The following is a 14,311-nucleotide window of genomic DNA, read 5'->3' on the forward strand; positions in this document are numbered from 1 at the left end:
ACTGCAGCCCGCTTCGGAGGGTGGCACAGTCTGCGCTACGCTGACCGCTCGGTCCGGCACGCTGCTCTAAATTGCACCACAGCCTGAAAGCGGCGAAATTGGTAAAAGCCTACTCCGCCCATGCCCAGGCCCCAGCCAATGTCCTCAGGGCCTCGCTCCTCCAAGGGAGCTGTTTGGGCCGCGCGCGCGCTCTCGCTCCCGAAGGCGGAGGCTCCACCCGGTAGAGAAGCGCAGGCTGCGCCAGTGCCACGGAGGAGTGAGCCTCTGGGTGGTCCCCGGCCACCCTCCTCCGGGCGGGAGCCAGCGCACCAGCCAGCCACCTCGCCGGACTGCGGGAGCCTTCGGCGATGCGCTCCTCGCTCCTCGTTGGTGCTGGGCTCGGGTGTCAGAAGGAAAGCCGCGGGAGGGCAGGTTGGCAACTGCCAGGCCAGAAAAGCAGCTTTGGGCGAATGGAGCCTCCGCTGTTCTTGGTCCTCTGATGCAGGCCAGTTGCTGGGCTCCTCAGTAGGGCAGGTAGCGAGGAGCTCTCCCTTCACTTTGGAGGTCCTTTGTGCTATATATTTGTACCACCATCCCTTTAAATTGGTTCTTTTCTCTATTTCTCCTCAGATTTTTCCTCCTTTTAAAATTACTGGCATAGATTCTTTTTCTCCCCTCCAGATTATATAAGCAACACACACACACACACACACACACACACACACACACACACACAGAGTGTCTTCGTTGATACCACTTCCACTCTGTCTCCCCAGATCAGCGCTTCTGGAGAATCCTTTTGCACCCGGGACTCAGCCCTCTCTTTTCCAGGCCAGGCTTTTGAACCTGTCGCCAAGTCAGTACCGCTGAGAGAAAGGAGTGCAGTGGGACTGGAAAGATGCATGGCTCCTGCCCCCAGTTAGATGCTCTTCGGATAATCTGCAACCAAGTTCGCTGATAAAATATTTAGTAAAGACCTGGTAAACATCACTGCAAATACATTAAAGCACTTCAGCCCGACAGCTTATGATTATTTCAAAACTTTAAAAGGAGATCATAGATTGTTACTGTTTCTGTGCTCCACCAAGAAATCAAACCACCTTCCCGAGGTGGGTGGATTGGTGGGTGAGTTGCTGCTTCTGCTCCCCACTTCTCCCCCTCCAGCTCATCACTGTGACTCTCAGCAGCAGTGATTTATTTATGTCTGTATGTAGTTTAAGGGTGGGGGATGGAGTAGGGGTGCCAAGGGCACGTAGGACCCGCTCATGAAGCACCGGTTCAGGTGTTGTGCGCTTTTGTATTAACTGGAAAAGACAGACTCTGGAACTTTTACAGGGTGAGAAGAGGCCACCGGCTCGCGCTTTGTATACTTTGCACTTGAAATCGTTACATTCAACTGAATATTTGGCTCATTCAGATCCGAAAAGTCTCCTAGCATCATCGAATTCCCTCCTCCACCCCTCCACTGAAAAGCGGGGAAGGGGGAAGGTAGGAAAAATGTTTAGTAAATTGCACATCTTTGAATCTTCCTAAAGCAGTGGTCACAAAGCTTAAAGGTGACACAACAGAGCTCACTTCAACCAACACGCATTCCCCACCCCACCCCCAGCCAACAATAAAATCATCCCCTTCAATTTGCCATGATCGTCGCGACCAGGAGCCAGGTGATTATCCTAATTAATGTCTATCTAATTAAATTACTGTCAGCAGTTAACCAATGGCAGGAGCCGTTTCATCGGCTGCACAAGCAGCGAGATCAAAAGTGAGCCTTTTCTGATTGCTGCATAGTGTCAATTGGCCAATCTCTTCTCCCAGGGGAAAAAAAAAGTAAATCAAACCTTTGAGAAGCATTTGCTGGTTGAAGTGCTTTCTGTCTAGTGAGGGGGTCTGTGGATTTCTAGTATATGATAAATAGCACTTTAAAAACCAGGGACGGGAGGGCGAGCGTTCAGGTTCTAGAGCTATGCAGCTGGAGCATTGCCTTTCTCCTTCTATCATGCTCTCCAAGAAATTTCTCAATGTGAGCAGCAGCTACCCACATTCAGGCGGATCTGAGCTTGTCTTGCACGATCATCCCATTATCTCGACCACTGACAACCTGGAGAGAAGTTCACCTTTGAAAAAAATTACCAGGGGGATGACGAATCAGTCAGATACAGACAATTTTCCTGACTCCAAGGACTCACCAGGGGACGTCCAGAGAAGTAAACTCTCTCCTGTCTTGGACGGGGTCTCTGAGCTTCGTCACAGTTTCGATGGCTCTGCTGCAGATCGCTACCTCCTCTCTCAGTCCAGCCAGCCACAGTCCGCGGCCACTGCTCCCAGTGCCATGTTCCCGTACCCCGGCCAGCACGGACCGGCGCACCCCGCCTTCTCCATCGGCAGCCCCAGCCGCTACATGGCCCACCACCCGGTCATCACCAACGGAGCCTACAACAGCCTCCTGTCCAACTCCTCACCGCAGGGCTACCCCACAGCCGGCTACCCTTACCCACAGCAATACGGCCACTCCTACCAAGGAGCCCCGTTCTACCAGTTCTCCTCCACCCAGCCCGGGCTGGTGCCCGGCAAAGCGCAGGTGTACCTGTGCAACAGGCCCCTTTGGCTGAAATTTCACCGGCACCAAACGGAGATGATCATCACCAAACAGGGAAGGTAATGCTACATTCTGGGCTGCCGCTGGTCCGGGCATGGCCCGCCCAGGTTGTCACCGCCGCCGTGGCAGCGACGATTTGGGATCGGGAGCGGAGTGGAAGGCACTCTGGGGCGCCCCGGAGTTGGCTAGTTTTGGAAGAGGGGAAAGTGGAAGGGATAACCGCCAAGGTGATGTTGGTAGTGGGGAGCCGCTCTACCAACGCGGTCGGAGAGCCGGTCAGTGGCTGCAGTAAGGCGAGAAAGAGGAAAAATCCCCGGCAGGCTGCAGGGCAAGGGATGGACGCAGCAACGCCCGCGTTTATGGACAGGTGCAGGCGCAGGTCGCCAACCTCGCTCTCCACCTGAGCGGCACCTGCGGCTCCCCTCTCCCGCTCACTCGCTGCTCTCCCCCGACTTCGGTCCCACTTCTTTTCCTCTGCTACTATGGCTTTTCTAGACCAACAAACATTTGTTCATTTGTGCTTGAAGAACAAGTTTTGTTTTGCTCTGGCGCCCCGCTTCTAGCATTTAATCTTTAACATTTATTTTTTTCCCCTTGTTTTGTTTCCCCCTTACTTTAAACAGGCGCATGTTTCCTTTTTTAAGTTTTAACATTTCTGGTCTCGATCCCACGGCTCATTACAATATTTTTGTGGATGTGATTTTGGCGGATCCCAATCACTGGAGGTTTCAAGGAGGCAAATGGGTTCCTTGCGGCAAAGCGGACACCAATGTGCAAGGCAAGTCCTTCCAATTAACACGTTTTCTTGACACTTATTTAGGTGAGAATGATTAATTAAAGCCTTTGTGGACTGGCATGAACGACTTTTAAAACGATCGGGCCAATGACTTCTTAAAGACGAGAGGGACAGGGGGACAGACTGAACGTGAGAAGGGGGAGGATTATGCAAAAGCTATTTTAATCATCCCCAGTTAATAGGAAGAAAGCACGGTCTAAAAAAGCCCAGCTAATGGGCCTCACACTGGAGTAAGGTGTGTGGGGTGTGTGTGTGTGTGTGTGTGTGTGTGTGTGTGTGTGTGTTGCATGCTGAGTTGGGACTGGGCAGTGCACCGAGTTTATGTAAACAGCGTATTTCTTTCTCTAGGAAATCGGGTCTATATGCATCCGGATTCCCCCAACACTGGGGCGCACTGGATGCGCCAAGAAATCTCTTTTGGAAAATTAAAACTTACGAACAACAAAGGAGCTTCAAACAACAATGGGCAGGTCAGTGGCTCAAGGGTTCTTCTCTCTGTTTCTCTCTCTCTCTCTCTCTCTCTCTCTCTCTCTCTCTCTCTCTCTGTCAAACACACACACACACACACACACACACACACACACTTCTTTCATTGGTTTAAAGCGGCAATCGAAGCGAGGTACTTTCTTTGATTCATTAAAAACACATCAAAATTTTATATTTCCACTCTCCAAAATTATATTGTCTGTAAATTTCCCCCTTTCCCAGTTTCCTCTGCCAAAGTCCAGAGTTCCCAACCTTCCCAAGTACAAATGAGAAGGAAACCCACAAAACCTGCAGGTTTTGAACAATCTTTGTTTCTCCTTAAAGGAGGATTTAAGAGACGACCCGATCGGAAGAAAAGCGATCGGTTCCTTTTTTCTCGGGCGCCCCGTGGGAGTCCTGGCTTCCATAGGTGCAGGCCCGAGTCCTGGGGACCGAGATGGCTGCGGGCTCCGGTGGGCCCGGCCTGGTCCTGGCCCGCAGCCGCAGCCCTGAGCCACGCGACGCAGACCGCGTGTTAACGCGCCGCCCGGCGCTCTCCTTTCTCCTCGCCGGACAGATGGTGGTTTTACAGTCCTTGCACAAGTACCAGCCGCGCCTGCATGTGGTGGAAGTGAACGAGGACGGCACGGAGGACACCAGCCAGCCCGGCCGCGTGCAGACGTTCACTTTCCCGGAGACTCAGTTCATCGCTGTCACCGCCTACCAGAACACGGATGTAAGGAGGCCGGGCTGGGCGCCGCGGGCTCTCCCCGCGCTCTGGGTCTCCCGGGCCGCCCGGGCTCGGGTGCCGGCGGCTCCACATCTGCAACAGCTGGGGCTAGGAACCCGCATGGCACCTTCCCTACAAAGCCACTCGGTGGGGGAAATGTTTGCTATTTGTCCCCGACTCTGGTCACCCAGACCACCTGTGATGCGGCCAGGATTTCTAGGGCCTCTTGTTTTGGAAGCTTTAAGTTAGTCGGAGGACTAGTATATATTTAAAAAAAAATTTTTTTTTAGAAGTCCCTCTTTAGGAAACAAGCAGATCTTCTACTTGTATTCTATTCTTAGCAAGACTTGGCATCTAAAAAATGTTTTAAAAAGTCTCAGAATTGATGACTGAAATGAACAAACAACACTATTACCGTTCTGGGGCATCACAAAAAGCATATTAATATATGCAACAATTACAATGTCAAGGTCCTGGGATCTAAGGAGTTTTGTGCTTCATTATTTGCATGTTTGCAAAAACAAATTTTAGTGGTGAATTTGGCTACTAGGAGTGACAGATTTTTTGTTCGTTATTTTTTGTTCGGAAAATATCAAAAGTTAAAACACGATTTTACTTTAACCTAAACCCGATTCTGAGATACTATTTTCGGCTTCAGATTATGAATCAGAAGCAATGAACTTTTTAAAACTTGGTGAAGAAAGAAACAAATAGGCAGTAGTTGGTGGTGAATTCGAGTTTCCTTTAAAGATTTTTGTTTGTGCACTGTGATAAGCAGTTTTAAAATGTGAGTTTGTTTAGAACACATAGATCACCGAAAGCGATATTTTAATTTTATGCATCAATTTAAATGTTCCTTATGAGTTGCATGCTTTCTCTTTTTCCCCCCTTTTCATCTATTCTCTTAAATTTTTCACTAGGGAAATCTTGGTAATAAATAAAACTGCAGGCCGTGAGCCCCTCTGAGAAGTGACAGAGGACATACTTTTAGCACACGTACTTGCTGTATAAAAGGTGAAATTACAGTCATCATTTTTCTTTTCTAGATAACACAACTGAAGATAGATCACAACCCTTTTGCCAAAGGATTTCGGGATAATTATGACACGTAAGTAAATTTCATATTTCTTCTTACATAGTTGTAGAATTGGCCTTGAGGTCAAGGGTGGAGTGTTGTGTGCAAATCTTTGGAAGCTAGAGTGTGTGAGAACAGTTGTTTGAGGCTCCCCTCACACACACACTTTGCTGTTTCTCCTCTCTGGTGACCTTGTGGCTTGATATTTGTATGGGTTTGGTCAAAAGTTTCCTCTGCCTATTTTTAACTTTCCTGTGAATTACAAAGTTGTTGGCGGCCTCTGGGGCTGGCTGGCTGGGGAAGCTGCCCTGGTTCCCATTTGGGTGTTGTATGTGGCGCTGCAGATGCTCGGCTCAGATTGTCTGTGTCTGAAACGGGCAATTCTGCCTGAAAGTGCATGTGGCTCTGGCAGTTGTTACAGTCTCCTTGGCATATGTGACTTTTATTTACCCATTTCCAAGTTTTGTGAAATAGCATTTCCTGTGCAAGTTTACTGTGGACTGAATAAAAATGTGTACCCAGTAGAGGAGATTTCATGAGCAGAACCGCTGTCACAGTGATTTCAAGCTTCGGGAAGGACTAAGATGCTGTTGCTATATATTATTTATAAGCTTCGAAAGAAGAATCCACTAATCTTTTGCATCTATATTTTAATTAAATGTGTCGATTTCCTTTATTTAGGTCTCCCTCACCTATTTGTATCTCTTCCAGAAAAAGGCTTGTTTTCTGAGGGCAGTAGTGGGTGTAAACGGAATGTTTTCTGGGCTTTTTCTGGGACTTTCACTTACAGCCACAGCACCCAAGGGTTCAGATAGTGTTAAATAGCAAAATATAAATCTGGATTGTGGGAGTTTGTTCACTTTTTCTGACTGTAAAAGAGAAGGCTTCATGGCTTGTATTGAGTGGTTGGAATAGAGTTCAAAAGTTGACAATGACTTTGACTAGATTAAATGTGTGGAGAGTCAGGTGGCTGCCTCTATTAAATCTCCAGATAGATATCCCTCTTCCTACTCAATACTTTATAACAAATCAAATGGAGAGTCATTGATATCCCTTTCTATAACCTTTTTATGTATATCCCTCAAAAGTAGTTCAAGAGAATTTACCCTCATCCACATGATTTTCCAGAATAAAAACTTGACTCTTCTAGGTGAGAATTTAGGCCCAGCACTGTGGAAAGAATGTGGCCCAAGAGACCAGAGATGTTGGAGGAGAGTCCTATAGATTTTGAGCTTTTAATTCTGCTGTGAGCACCTGTTCAAAAGCATTTTATTTGCACAAATCAATCAGTAATCTCATGTGGGTATCTAAACTATATCTGTTGCAGATTGTTTATCTTTTAAAAATATTGTGGTGCTTAACAGAGAAGATATTTGTACCTTGCTAGTTATGTTCCCTTCCTGCCTCCCTCTACTACTGTTATTTGAAAATGCAATTAAATTTCAGAAGGGAAATTCTGTGTAGTAGGCAGAATGCACCTGTGCAACCACAGTACCTCTCATCTGCTCTCCCTCATTCTTAAATCACTATACATTTTTCATAAAAGTCTATCTATATAAAAGATACCTTGGGTTTTTAAGGACTAGGGAAGAGTTGAGTGGTTTTTGACACTCTTCCTTCTTTTATGTTAGTTATTTGGCAATGGCTTGGTTTTTGAGAAATAAAGAGAGGCATAAGAGTTCAGGGGGCACTAGGAGGTTACTTGGCCACTCAGCAGGGAATCTCCTTCCTAAAAGATTAAGGTCTGACAAGACAGAGACTCCTTCAAAACAGTCTGCTAACTAAAGATTTAAAACATTTATGTATGAGCTAAATAAAAAGGGAAGCATGTGTGTATGTGTATGAGAAAACACTTTTAATCTTCATCCAATCCCTGATTCCCTCTCCATTCTAATGGGATTTTCTAGGCTCAGGGCCTAAAGTTAATCTTTACTTTATCTAAGGTAATTCCCAAGAACACAATCCCTATTGGTGATTGAACTTCCCTTTGCCTCTGTTTCCTAAGTAAGAACGTAGGATAATAATAGTACCTAAAAGGGTTGTTGTGAATAGAGTTTCTATCTGTACAACTTTACAAACAATAGTGTCTGCACATATCAGCACAATCAAAGTTAGTTATTATTAGCCATAGACTGCTCAGAGAAGATTGGTAACTGTACTGTAAGTTTGTTCCAAAGTTTTTGCTTGGATTAAGAGCTGGATAGAGAATGTGAGAATAAAGAACACATTTTAAAGAATTTTATTAGGGTTTGAGATACAGCTCATGGTAAAGAGCTTGTCTAACATGCCTAAGACCTTGGGTTCAACTCCCAGCACATTGCCTACAAATTATTGGTTGGTGACCATTTTCAAATAACTCTGGTTCTCTTGCATTGATAGAGGTGAGGGTTAAAGGCTCACATAGGAGACACAATGGGAAAAATTATGCTGGAGATTTCCAGCAGCAGTCCTCTGGTCTTATGAAGGCCAGCCTTTCAGCATTACTCATCTGGAAGTGTGCATCCCTACCCCCATTAGAAAAAGGAGTAGAGAAATCATCTGAAACCATCAAATGGACACAAGAGGTCTTAAAAGGGTGGAGAGAATGGGTACCTGGTTTAGAAATTTTGCTCAAAAACCTATCAGAGAGGAAAGGCCCGCTGGGCAAACAGCACTGTAGTCCCTGGGTACCTCTGCCTCAACGTGTGTAACTGTGCTGGAGACCTGGGAGCCCAACCCCCAGCTGCGCTCCTCTCCTGTGGCCTGTACTCTCAACAAGAGACCTTGGGAAGAGGGAAGCCTTCCATTGGATACTCTGTGTCCTGCTCGGGTCCCCTTTTACGATTCCACTATTTCGGTTGGGGAGCATGCAGGTCTGTGACCTTTGGTGGTCTCTATCTTGTATGGCAAGTGCGAGTTACAGAGGGAAGGTCTGGGGGTGGGCGACCAGTGAAGGTGGCTTCCCCTTCAGCACCCTAAAGGTGCCTACGCCCGCGCCACCCCTCGGTTCTCTCTTTCTCCTCCCTCGTAGGATCTACACGGGCTGCGACATGGACCGCCTGACCCCCTCGCCCAACGACTCTCCGCGCTCGCAGATTGTGCCCGGCGCCCGCTACGCCATGGCCGGCTCTTTCCTGCAGGACCAGTTCGTGAGCAACTATGCCAAGGCCCGCTTCCACCCTGGCGCGGGCGCGGGCCCCGGGCCGGGCACGGACCGCAGCGTGCCGCACACCAACGGGCTGCTGTCCCCGCAGCAGGCCGAGGACCCCGGAGCGCCGTCGCCGCAGCGCTGGTTTGTGACGCCCGCCAACAACCGGCTGGACTTCGCGGCCTCGGCCTACGACACGGCCACGGACTTCGCGGGCAACGCGGCCACGCTGCTGTCGTACGCCGCGGCGGGCGTGAAGGCGCTGCCGCTGCAGGCCGCGGGCTGCACGGGCCGCCCGCTCGGGTACTACGCCGACCCGTCGGGCTGGGGCGCGCGCAGCCCCCCGCAGTACTGCGGCGCCAAGTCGGGCTCCGTGCTGCCCTGCTGGCCCAACAGCGCCGCGGCCGCCGCGCGCATGGCGGGCGCCAACCCCTACCTGGGCGAGGAGGCCGAGGGCCTGGCCGCCGAGCGCTCCCCGCTGCCGCCCGGCGCCGCCGAGGACGCCAAGCCCAAGGACCTGTCCGACTCCAGCTGGATCGAGACGCCCTCGTCCATCAAGTCCATCGACTCGAGCGACTCGGGGATTTACGAGCAGGCCAAGCGGAGGCGGATCTCTCCCGCGGACACGCCGGTGTCCGAGAGCTCGTCCCCGCTCAAGAGCGAGGTGCTGGCCCAGCGGGACTGCGAGAAGACCTGCGCCAAGGACATAGGCGGCTACTATGGCTTCTACTCGCACAGCTAGGCCGCCCCTGGCCGCCAGGCCGCTCTGCCGCCGCCGCCCTCCGCCCGCGCTCCCCGCTCCCGCACCCAGGCCCCTCTCGCGCGCCCTCGCGTTGCATTTGACCCTCGGTGACCGTCTGCAGCGAATAAGTGCAGGCCGCCCACTAAGTAAGGGTCTAACTTTTTCTTTGCACAGCCGTCTCTGCAGTTAGCGCACCGTCCTTCAACTTTGCTGTAAACCTTTTGGTTTTCCAACTCACTCTCCTAACACATACTCCTCCCTTCGTCTTTTTCTCACCCCATCCTTCTCTCTCTTGTAAGGAGACTCTTCACCCTTAGGAGACCTGGGCAGACCTGGCAGGCAGCAGCGATTCTGATCCGCCTTGTCTCGGCCTCTCCATTAACCATAAGATGTTGACTCTAGAACCTGGACCCACCCAGCGCGTCCTTTCTTATCCCCGAGTGGATGGATGGATGGATGGTAGGGATATTAATAATTTTAGTGGAACAAAGCCTGTGAAATGATTGTACATAGTGTTAATTTATTGTAATGAATGGCTAGTTTTTATTCTCATCGTCAAGGCACAAAACCAGTTCATGCTTAACCTTTTTATTCTTTTCTTTGCTTTTCTTTTTCTATTTTCATTCTTTGTTTTCTCTTTATTTTCTTGTGAGATAATTAAAACTGTTCTAAGAGGCTCTGGAAACATGAAACACTCCATACTGATGGGTTTCTCACTTCTCCTCAATTAGTTGCATGAAATAATAACCAAGTGCCCTAATGCACACAAATAGCTAAGAAGAATCCACCCAAACACCTGTAAAGGATAGGTGTCTGTTCATAGGCAAGTCGATTAAGTGGCATGATGCCTGCAAAGCAAAGTTAACTGGAGTTGTATGTTTTCCTCCCTTCCTTCTAAATAGAATAGCTCGACATCAGCAATATTATTTTGCCTTATTTGTTTTTCCCCAAAGTGCCAAATCCATTACTGGTCTGTGCAGGTGCCAAATATGCTGATAAACTGTTTCTGAATATCTTTTCAGTCCCCCTTCACCTTTATATGCTGTAAATCTTTGTAATGAATACTCTACTAATGATATAGATGACTGAATTGTTGGTAACTATAGTGTAGTCTAGTGAAGATGAATTGTGTGAGTTGTATATTTTACTGCATTTTAGTTTTGAAAATGATACCCTCCCCCACTTAGAAACAGCTGAAATTTGACTTCCTTGGGAAAACACTAGCATTAATGCAAGTAACACTGATTTTCCCCTCTAAGTCTTGTTATATTTGATAAGGAGCATTAATCCCCCTGGAAATAGATTAGTAGGATTTCTAATGTTGTGTAGCAAACATACTTTTTTGTATCTTAAAATTAATGTGAAATATGCATCATACACAATATTCAATCTAGATTCCAGTCCATGGGGGAAATTTTTCCTAATAGGAATTCAGGGTCTAAACGTGTGTATATTTTGGCTCTTCTGTAAATCAAATGTTGTGATTTTTATATTTGTTTTGTTTTGTCTGTGAACTGAATAATTTATACAAGTACACTCTCCATTGAGAAACGTTTTGTTTTTTGCTCGTTTGTATTGTCTGTGTATAACAAGTAAAATAAACCTGGTAAAATGCTAACTATGGTGTTTGAAAGCAGTTTACAGCTTGAAAATAATTTAATTATTATAGTCGATTGCTTTTAAGGAGTAAGGAAAGCTAGCTTGTACCCACTCTGATATGGGGCAGTGTGTTTAATGGGAACCACCTCCTACTCTTGCCTTGCATTCGTTTTCTAGCACTATCACGAGTTGCCTTTTCCTTTTTATTTACATTTATTTAGGTCTCTATGAGTCAAGTTTCTCTTTACTGCGTGCATTTTTTTTCTAGGAAAACATATGCACTTTCTTCATCATAGCTCTCTGAAGTTGAAAATGGTGCGAACAGGAAAAGGAGGGTCTTTATATAAGAAGTTAAGAATTCCTTTAAATTTCACAAAGTAAGGAGGGAGGCATTGGGTGAGAGTAGAGTGTAATTTAAAGCTTGTGTCAGGATAGTCTGTTGACCGCAGATGTCAAAAATTCTGGTGTTTCCAAGAGACCTTGGAGGTGAGTGATGAATCTGTAAACGCCAACAAAGTGGCCTACATTTCTTTAGTGATTTCAGGGAATTGTATAGGGACAAAGACCTGTAGAAAAATCTAGTGGAATGGTTAGTTTTAAACACTGACTTTAAATTTTGCTTTGGGAGCTACTTGGAGGCCGCAAATCTAGCCCTTTACAGTGGAATCCCTAGGTTAATCCTGTTCAAAGAAGATCCCCACCCCCCCCCCCGCAGAACAAATGCAGAAATGGGAAATTGCAGCTCTAGGGCGCCGCACTTTAGGGAAGGTGTGGGATGAATTCCGCCTTTACCTGCTGCCTTTAGAAGCGATTTTTATGCTTTGGTCTCCAAAGAAAGCTGATTTAGGAAAGAGGCAGAAAATAGTTTAACATTCGTGTTTAATCTGGGCCGGGCTCAGGTAATGGAACTAAATTTACCACCACCTGGAGACTGTCCTATGTCCCTTTTGCAGTTTGACAGATAGATGTAAAGAGGCTTCAAAGTTTCAATTAAAATGAAAATTCGAGGGAGAATGAAAATGAGTAGGGTTTTCTGGACAATTCCACCACTAGACGGCGTTTCTTGGAATTCTGTCTGCCACGCAGGAAAGCGATAACTGATTTTCCTTTGTGTTCCCTTTTCCCTCCCCACATCTAAGAACTAGAGAGTAGGGCGCAAAGTACAAAGCACCGCGCGCTCGGAGCGGGTGGAGCGCAGCAGGGCACCGTGAGGTCACCCGCTCGCCCCGGGCGGTGCGGCCCTGGGCGGGCGCTCGCGCGGGGCTGGTGTGGGGTGCGCAGCCCCAGGGCGAGGGGTGGCGAGCTCACGGGCGCGGGCCGCGGGGGTCAGCGCTCCGGGCCGCGGGGTGCTCGCCCGGCTCTGGGCCCCGGGTGCGGGGCGCGGCAGCGTTTGGCGGCGCAGCGCGGCCCGCGGCCCTTGGGCAGAGTCACTGTGAGCCGAGGAGTCGGTGTCATGTGCGTAAACGAGGCTCTCGGAAGCCGAGGATAGATTTCACAGGAACGTAGTGCCTTGTTCTGAAAGACGCGCCTTAGCTGCTATTAGGAAGCACTTAAAAAAAAATCGGGAGGTCGTTTCCCTTGCAGCTCTGCCACCATCTGCTGTGTGGACTGAGTCAGCGTGAGGTAGCTGTGCAGCCACGCGCTCCTCTCCTCTCGGAGGCAGTGTGCTGTCGCGTCCCTTTAAACGCGATCACTTCTCCTCGCTTCCAGCACGCCCTGGGAGTCTGGTGCAGTGACACTGTCAGTGTCTGAGCAGTTGCTGCTGCTCCAGGGAGGCGAGAGCGTGGCTTTGGGAGGCCCAGGGGCCATCAGGTTGCGTCCCAGGTCGGAATTGGAGGCGGCTTTTTATCTCTCCGAGGGTAGGCGTCAGGGTGAGGACGGAGAGGGAGGGCGAGTCCAATATGGAAACTCTGAGGTGCTACTTTCGGCAGTGTGTTTGCGAGACAAAGGAAGAAAGAAGAAGGGCGAGCACGCGGTTAGCGCTCCCCTCCGGCTCCCGCCTTCCCGCCGCACGCGACCGCGCCATCAGTGCACCAGGCCGGCCGAGCTCGGCGGCCGCAGCAGCTGCTGGGGCCGAGAGGCCGCGCCCTGGTCCTCAGCGGCCTGCCAGGCCGTGCGCACGCCGCGGGTGAGGCCGATGTTGACCCGAGGCGAGGCCCAGCGCGAGGCCCAGCCGCTCCGCCGCCGTCGGGCGAGCGCGGCCCTGGGCCACCAGGCCTGGCCGGTGCAGGCCGCAGGGCGCGGCTTCCGCTGCAGGGCCTGGAGCCTGGCCTGGGCCGCGCAGGGCTCAGCGCGAAGGGCCCAGAGCACTGGCAGAGGCTCAGGGACCAGTTTGCCTGAAAAGTCAAATTGCTCTCTAGAAGGGATTTACAGTACCACGGCTTTGAAAAATGTAGTAATTTAAGACTTGTGAGAACTTACTGAATCCCCTTGCCTTCTGCCTTTTGTTTATATTTTGGGGGGTGAGCTACAATTTTTTGTTTATTTGTTTGTTTTTAGCACTGAATCTGTAAAGGGTGTTCTTTCTGTTCAGGAAGCAGATTAGGAACAGAAGCATTGCTGAATTTGAGGTCATTTATATTCCTCCAAAATTTAAAATGCGTTTGTTGGGACAAAGTGTTTATGTTCATAAATCATTTTATAAAACATTTTGTCTGTCCTCAGGGGCAGCATCTTCGTGTGTGTGGCTATAAATTATCATGTAGACATTTTACTGTTGGAATATAGGAAAGACTAGGACCTTTAATTTAAAAAACTTCGATTCCCTTCGAAGAACCAATAGACAAACTGGTGTCTGAAGTACTCAGCAACATCAAGGCCTGTGGCTTTTAGAAATGCTTAGTTTACTCTGGTATGTTAGCTGAGACCTTAGGCCAGTAGAGTCCATGTAAATTGTTGAAGTTATGGTCAGCTTCACTTTTGCCAGAACAAAATAGTCTCTTGGAAGAGCTCAACAAACTAGGCAAGATTTTAGGCATTGCATTATACTTGGTTTATTTCAGCTGTGAGATTTATATGTCTTCCCCATTCTCATCTTCAGCTTGTGTTCTAGGTAGCCACACACTTAAAAATACATTCATTTGGAAGAAAACCCCATTGCTTTCACAATAAAGTAAACTTGATAGTGTACAAGTCATTGGTCTCATCTGAGCTGATTATGTCTGCCTTGAGTATATTTTACACTCACAGTATGGTTTACAGC

At 48.6% G+C, this 14,311-nt stretch overlaps 1 protein-coding gene across 1 annotated transcript; it reads left to right on the top strand.

Moving 5' to 3' along the window:
• Positions 1 to 276: 276 nt before the first annotated feature.
• Tbr1 (T-box brain transcription factor 1) lies at positions 277 to 11,128 on the top strand. The gene is made up of 6 exons (XM_063259157.1): positions 277 to 2,634; positions 3,199 to 3,353; positions 3,720 to 3,841; positions 4,414 to 4,572; positions 5,613 to 5,674; positions 8,652 to 11,128. Exons 1-6 carry the CDS (start codon positions 1,943 to 1,945, stop codon positions 9,508 to 9,510), a joined length of 2,049 nt encoding a protein of 682 aa, XP_063115227.1. The 5' UTR covers positions 277 to 1,942; the 3' UTR covers positions 9,511 to 11,128.
• Positions 11,129 to 14,311: the final 3,183 nt, after the last annotated feature.

This window comes from Cavia porcellus, unplaced genomic scaffold (genome assembly GCF_034190915.1).
Source record: "Cavia porcellus strain 051 isolate PalLab524CR breed Dunkin Hartley unplaced genomic scaffold, mCavPor4.1 scaffold_12, whole genome shotgun sequence".
Classification (NCBI taxonomy): Eukaryota; Metazoa; Chordata; class Mammalia; order Rodentia; family Caviidae; genus Cavia; species Cavia porcellus.

What these genes read in the sequence shown, in the direction of transcription:
- Tbr1 (XM_063259157.1), top strand. Translation starts at nt 1,943, where the DNA reads ATGCAGCTGGAGCATTGCCTTTCTCCTTCTATCATGCTCTCCAAGAAA. An exon ending in AGCGGACACCAATGTGCAAG is followed by an intron (nt 3,354 to 3,719) that starts GCAAGTCCTTCC and finishes TTCTTTCTCTAG; the next exon opens with GAAATCGGGTCTATATGCAT. An exon ending in CTTCAAACAACAATGGGCAG is followed by an intron (nt 3,842 to 4,413) that starts GTCAGTGGCTCA and finishes CTCGCCGGACAG; the next exon opens with ATGGTGGTTTTACAGTCCTT.